Source organism: Cottoperca gobio, chromosome 12 (genome assembly GCF_900634415.1).
Source record: "Cottoperca gobio chromosome 12, fCotGob3.1, whole genome shotgun sequence".
NCBI lineage: Eukaryota > Metazoa > Chordata > Actinopteri > Perciformes > Bovichtidae > Cottoperca > Cottoperca gobio.
In genome coordinates this window covers 20,768,002-20,774,277 of record NC_041366.1, presented here as the reverse complement: position 1 = coordinate 20,774,277, position 6,276 = coordinate 20,768,002, and the positions used below count along the sequence as shown (strand labels likewise).

General features: G+C 39.6%; 1 protein-coding gene and 4 non-coding genes across 5 annotated transcripts; all 5 read left to right on the top strand.

Moving 5' to 3' along the window:
* Window positions 1–1,403: 1,403 nt before the first annotated feature.
* Window positions 1,404–3,923, top strand: rpl7a (ribosomal protein L7a). Its single transcript, XM_029445206.1, is given in 9 exon segments — window positions 1,404–1,430; window positions 1,806–1,926; window positions 2,115–2,264; window positions 2,499–2,639; window positions 2,875–2,954; window positions 3,220–3,350; window positions 3,626–3,695; window positions 3,784–3,799; window positions 3,802–3,923. Coding segments are annotated over 9 exon segments (837 nt in total). The 3' UTR covers window positions 3,903–3,923.
* LOC115017245 (small nucleolar RNA SNORD24) lies at window positions 1,971–2,046 on the top strand. The gene has a single exon (XR_003833240.1). It is a non-coding gene; the product is annotated as a small nucleolar RNA SNORD24 (small nucleolar RNA).
* LOC115017246 (small nucleolar RNA SNORD24) lies at window positions 2,336–2,405 on the top strand. Its single transcript, XR_003833241.1, has one exon. It is a non-coding gene; the product is annotated as a small nucleolar RNA SNORD24 (small nucleolar RNA).
* LOC115017244 (small nucleolar RNA SNORD36) lies at window positions 2,729–2,799 on the top strand. Its single transcript, XR_003833239.1, has one exon. It is a non-coding gene; the product is annotated as a small nucleolar RNA SNORD36 (small nucleolar RNA).
* On the top strand, window positions 3,021–3,096 carry LOC115017240 (small nucleolar RNA SNORD36). Its single transcript, XR_003833235.1, has one exon. It is a non-coding gene; the product is annotated as a small nucleolar RNA SNORD36 (small nucleolar RNA).
* Window positions 3,924–6,276: the final 2,353 nt, after the last annotated feature.

Here is a 6,276-nt window from a genome sequence, read left to right as displayed (position 1 = left end):
ATACTGGATGCGGGCAGGCGACAGTATGCTAGCAAGATATTTGAGGAGCCGAGCCGAGCCGAGAGACGGATGCAATACCCCGGCCCACCAACCCCAAACAACTCGCCCCCTCCTCTAATGCACAGCACGGCACGGCACGGAACGACGCAGGGCTGGAGGAGGAGGAGCGAGGAGGTAACACCGAGAGACGTCAACCTGACAAGTCCAGCTCGTTAGTTACGTATCTTTTCCCTGTAGGCTTATTTGCTACGTGTAATTTATTATAAAATAACATTCAAATAGATGGACAGACGGCTTCTTTGCAATATGGAATGTTTTTTATTGATTAACGTTCAAGATCCCTGTTTACGGAAGTGACGTAATGTTGTACGTTGCTGAAATGGGCACCCGATTCAACTGTGGGAATAACGATTGAGCACAGAAAATACACATTTATTATATTTGAAACCAAATAATACATGAAAACTATTGTCTCCTCCCAAAACAATGAATTTGTGTACCTCCTTTAATGTATTCGTATTAATAAATAGTGCCCTCTTGCTTTGTATATTTATATTCCCCTGGCATTCTGTTTTATTTTATTTTATTATTGTCATTAATTGTTATCACTTATATGTCTTCTGTATTTGATTTTCTGTAGTACATAAGTCAGTGTCTTTATTTTTAAAACTACAAAGGTGGAGCAAGCGGCTATGACATCAGACCCCAGATCGGTGCGTAAGAGGCCACGTAATCACGGCGCAAGCCTCGCGGTATTTAGGCTACCCAGAATGCCTAGGTCTTCCTTTCTGCCTGATCCAACATGGTGGGTGCATAGCAGATTCTTCTGTTGCTGTTGTATCTGTCTGCATCCTTTAATATATGATTATTCCTACACCTTAAAATGTACCTATGACTTATATGAAGTATGTGCATTTATATATTGTCAATATTGTGTGTCGATGATTTTCAGTTTTGGGTTAAAACTTGGTTACATTTCAGCTAGCGTAACCGTACGAGTAGCACCATGACTCCCCGTCGGAAGCTAAAGCTAACACGCTTGATTTCATAAGCACTTGTTCTATTCTGCATTTTTGGTGATGACTGTGTCTACCAGTATTTAACCTGGTTACTAAATGGTGTGTTGTGTCTTAATGGTTCACCTGGACTTGTAACGTGGTGTATCCGGGTGGTTTACCCGGTAGTGTTGCGTTTGTTATGGGCCCGAGCATTGCTTCTGTAACGTTACTGTTTGCCGCCTTAGCACACATCTAGTCTACGTTTTTAGTGACTTTGGTGGTTATGTAATGTGACGACATCTTGGTTTGTTGTGAGAATGTCTTGATTTTTAAAGTTCACTTGTAACAGCTAAGTTAATAGCATCGTCTGTAACAGTCTGGCATGCTAACTGTAGACTGATCAACATGGGGATTTTTCTAGCTCCATTCAATGTACTGCTTTGGGGATTTGCTCCTAAAGGTTTAGCCTTCACGTTGACAACTAACTGGTTTAGAAATTCTGCTTAAACTTCGTATTTTCATACAAGTAATATGTATTGGACGAGAATACATTACATGCTGAGCAATTGATGCTAGAGTCCATGCGTGTTGGATTAGAGCAGTGCAAGTAGTGTGCATGTTATGTTTAGAGCTGAAACGATTGTTGAATAATTGGCAACTACATTGTTTGTTTTTGAAGCTGAAAATTGGAAATATCCCATAGTTAAGTAACACTTTTAACATGTGTTGTAGATGTTAAACTTGTCAAAGTTTGTTTATAATTTGTACTTTCATCAATGCAGCTAACACTTGTTTCCTTTTTGACAGCCTAAGGGAAAGAAGGCTAAGGGGAAGAAGGTGGCACCTGCCCCTTCTGTGGCCAAGAAACATGAGGCCAAAAAAGTAGTCAACCCCCTGTTCGAGAAGAGGCCAAAGAACTTTGGCATCGGTGAGTTACCTTTGTGAAGTTTAGGGAACCAGAAACTGTGATGGTGCAGATGATGTAAAGAATATTTGCTATCTTAACAATGATGAAGACAACTATATTATCACCAAGATCGCTGATGCACTTAAGATTTGAAATGTTTTTCCTTTGTTAGATTCCAGATACTTAACGTACATCGTCTATTCCCACAGGCCAGGATATTCAGCCAAAGCGTGATTTGACACGCTTTGTCAAATGGCCTCGTTACATCCGCCTGCAGAGGCAGCGCGCCATCCTCTACAAGCGTCTGAAGGTTCCCCCTGCGATCAACCAGTTCACCCAGGCTCTGGACCGTCAGACCGGTAAGTTGCACCTACATGAAGAAAGCTGTAGTAGGCCAAGGATCGCTTTTGGGTCCTTAACATTGTGGCTTTGCAGGTGATGTGAATAATATTTGCTATCTGAACAGCTGTGCTGACATTTCCACCAAGATCACTGATGCAGTTACTTTAAATACTATCCACTTACTGTGCTGTAAACCAGGCATGTAGCCACTGTTGAGGGGGTGACATTAAATGTGTTCTGTTCCTCTGCAGCCACACAGCTGTTCAAGCTGGCCCACAAGTACAGGCCAGAGACCAAGCAGGAGAAGAAGCAGAGGCTGATGGCCCGCGCTGAGCAGAAGGCTGCTGGAAAGGGAGATACCCCAACCAAGAGGCCCCCTGTCCTCCGTGCAGGTGAGGAACACAGGACAACAAAGTGTTAATGAAGTGCTGTTGAAGGTGTTGTGGTTGGTGACATGTTGGAAGTCTTTAACTTGGCCTCAATGCAGTGATGACATGAATTTAATCATCTGAATTACAGTGTTGAGTTTTGAGCTTTTTAACCCTGAGCATTGGCCGTAATATAATGTATATTTTCAGATGTGTGTTTTCTGGATAGAAAATAATTTCCTATCCTGCTTCTCTACAGGTGTGAACACTGTCACCTCTCTGGTGGAGAGCAAGAAGGCCCAGCTGGTCATCATTGCCCACGATGTGGATCCAATTGAGGTAAGCTTGTCGTGCACTGTTATATTTTTGGCAGCAGTGTAACAGTTGAGTCTGTAAAGTGGTCACTAGCAGTGATGTATGAATTTCTTCACCTGAATCCTCTGTGTGGATCAAGCTTACGAGCTTTTTAATCCTGAGCTTACACCACAAACCAAGAAAACATGTTTACACAAGGTTTTGGTCAGATTCAACAAGTGTTTTTCTGGAAATACTTGAATTTGATAATTTGTTCCTAAAATACAAAACATTTCTCCTGCTTTTCTAGCTCGTCGTCTTCCTGCCAGCTCTGTGCCGTAAGATGGGCGTCCCATACTGTATCATCAAGGGCAAGGCTCGACTGGGCAGACTGGTGCACAGAAAGACCTGCACTTCAGTTGCCTTCACACAGACAAACCCGTAAGTATTAGCAGAAACTGAGCTGTAGTGTTCACAATATAAGAGTTTGTCAGTTTAGTAACACAGCTGCTGCAGTGTAGTAACATTTTAAAGATGTGGTCCCTTCAAAAACATTGTTTAAAAAGTGTTTTCTGCAGCAGTGGTTTCCAATAATGAAGTCTTTAAACAGGATAATGTAGTTCATATTCATTGACGAGCATTGAATCAGTAATGCTTGGTAGCTTTATTTCTAAGTAGTTGTCAGCAATGTATTAACTAGCTTTGTTCTTTTCTAGTGAGGATAAAGGTGCACTTGCCAAGCTTGTGGAAGCCATCAAGACCAACTACAACGACAGATATGAAGAGGTGAGCGTTCGTTCAGTAAAGCGTCTCCACATGAGTAAAATTGCAAACAAATTGCACCATTTTAATCCTGTTCCAACTTGTCTTCTAGATCCGTCGTCACTGGGGAGGTGGTATCATGGGCCCCAAGTCCACAGCCCGCATCACAAAGCTGGAGAAGGCAAAGGCCAAAGAACTGGCCACCAAGCTTGGTTAAACTGTTTGGAATAAAAAATGTATGTCCTAAAAGGAGACTGTTGTGTTTTCTTTTGTTACAACTAAATATGCGTTATTTCTTTAATCAAAATGCAAAGGTTTGTTATATTTATACAACAGTTACGTCAGGTAGATATTATTTGAATGTGGCCGTTCAATAAGATCTAGAATACAGTAACATTATTAGTTAAGCTGATGATTGGGCCATCAAAATAAGAAATTGAGTTGGGGTACGGCATGGGGATAAAACATGTTTTACAAAGTATCATTTGAGTGATGGGTTTAAAAGCTTTTATTTAAAAGAAAAAATGTAACAAAACAATTCTGTAGATGAAGTTTGGGACAGTTGGTTCTTACAGATTTGCTCAATTAAAAAAATATTGTGCTTTTCTAGATTATATCAGCGTATAAATACTGGCTGGTTGTTGTACTGCTGTGTGTTGTCAGCTTGTAGCAAGGTAAACCAAACAGGCAAGTTCAATACACAGCATTTTATTCTTTTGAAATGTATTATACGACAAACTAGTCAAGAACCATCTGATTCATTAACGAGTAGGTTTTTGTATACATGGAATTTGCTTGGCTGCATATAAACTTAGCAGGAAAAATAACAAGTATTGCAAAACAAAGTAAACAAGAAAATGACAATATGTGCAATATATCTGAATTACAGTGGAAGGGCTGTGCTGTTTTTAGAATTTGAGGTCCTGTACGTCTGAAGAGTGGTAGTCTGTGCACGAGGACAGTCCTGATTCTTACGAAATCAACTCGGGAATAATTTGCAACCACTGAGCAGTGACATTCACGAGACGCAGTGATGGATGCTGCAGTGCTGTCAGTGAGAGACTGAGTCATCAATGGCTGCAAGAGTGGGAAGCAGACAGCAGAGGAAAGTCTTCTCGTTAGAGGGAACAGATGGAGTCAGTCCAACATGTCTATACCGGGAATAGGATTATATTTATATAAATTAAGCAAACTGGGGGTAGACTTGGCCACGGGGTGTCTTACATGATAATCTGTTTATGGCTTACATCACTGTTGAGGATCACTTCAGTGATTTAGTTTTATTTTCCTTTCCAAACATTAAATTGAACTTGTGTCACTATAGAGCTGTTGACCATTACAAACACACCAGTGGCTCTAGAGCATCATCACTGGGGGGGGGGGGGGCCTGGCTGGGGCCAAGTGTTCTGTCAGAGGAGCACATTCAACCCGGGACAACAGAGATGAAGCAGTGTTCAAGCCTTCAATATCTTTAGTTAAGTATAAATAATGGCGCACCACAGAAACAATACCATGATTGGTCTGTTCCTGACTGATGACAGCATCTCTCCAGTGATCAATCATGGCGTGCTGTTTGTATTCAGGTTCCCATGGTAACGAGTCAGACCGTTCACACTAGTGATGGAGGTCCGGCTCTTTTCAAAGATTCGGCTCTTTTGGCTCCCAAATGTCTCTTCATGTAGTGTCACTCGGAGCCTTCTATTCTAGCCTAATATAGCAATTATAAATGGTTTGTGTTGGTAAGCAATCTTTCATTCAGTGTTTTCATAAAAGCATTATTATTATGTTTTGTTTTCATTACAAAAGAAATACAGTTACTATTGTTTAACATTTAATCAAACCTTTAAATGAACAACTTAACACAGAACCACAGCAAACAAATCAAATAAATATTGTAAGTGTCAGCTAAATGAACTGTGATGTAATACTGTGCAGCAAACAGCTGGATTAGTATTTACTGTAACAATAATAAAGCTGATGTTTGCATATATTTGTCTCAGCTGGCATTAACTTCCCGTCTTACTACAGACACATAATATGCTCTCTGATAAGTGCAAAGTGCATTTCCTGCATGTTGTTAGTAATAAGTGTATAAATCAGCTCTGAATGGTTGTTTCAGACTCGTGTGACAAACATTTACAATAACTGCAGAGTTTAAAGTCTAAAAGTCAACATTTACTAATAAAATCATTCACATGTTTTTATCAAACCAAATGTTCTGCTTGACGAAAGATGATTTAATAAGGAAATTAAAATACTAACTAATTTAATCTGATTAAATTTATTCAAATTGAGGATTTTTTAAGGTGATTGTGTCATAAAATATGTCGACACATTCAAAGCTTCATTCAAAAACCTCAAAAGAAGCTTTGGATGTACAAATCTGTAGGTTGACATTTAAATGTACTTTAAGTACTTTAACTACATTTACTACACAATCAGTACTTTTACTTTAAGTACTTTAACTACATTTACTACACAATCAGTACTTTTACTTTAAGTACTTTAACTACATTTACTGCACAATCAGTACTTTTACTTTAAGTACTTTAACTACATTTACTGCACAATCAGTACTTTTACTTTAAGTACTTTAACTACATTT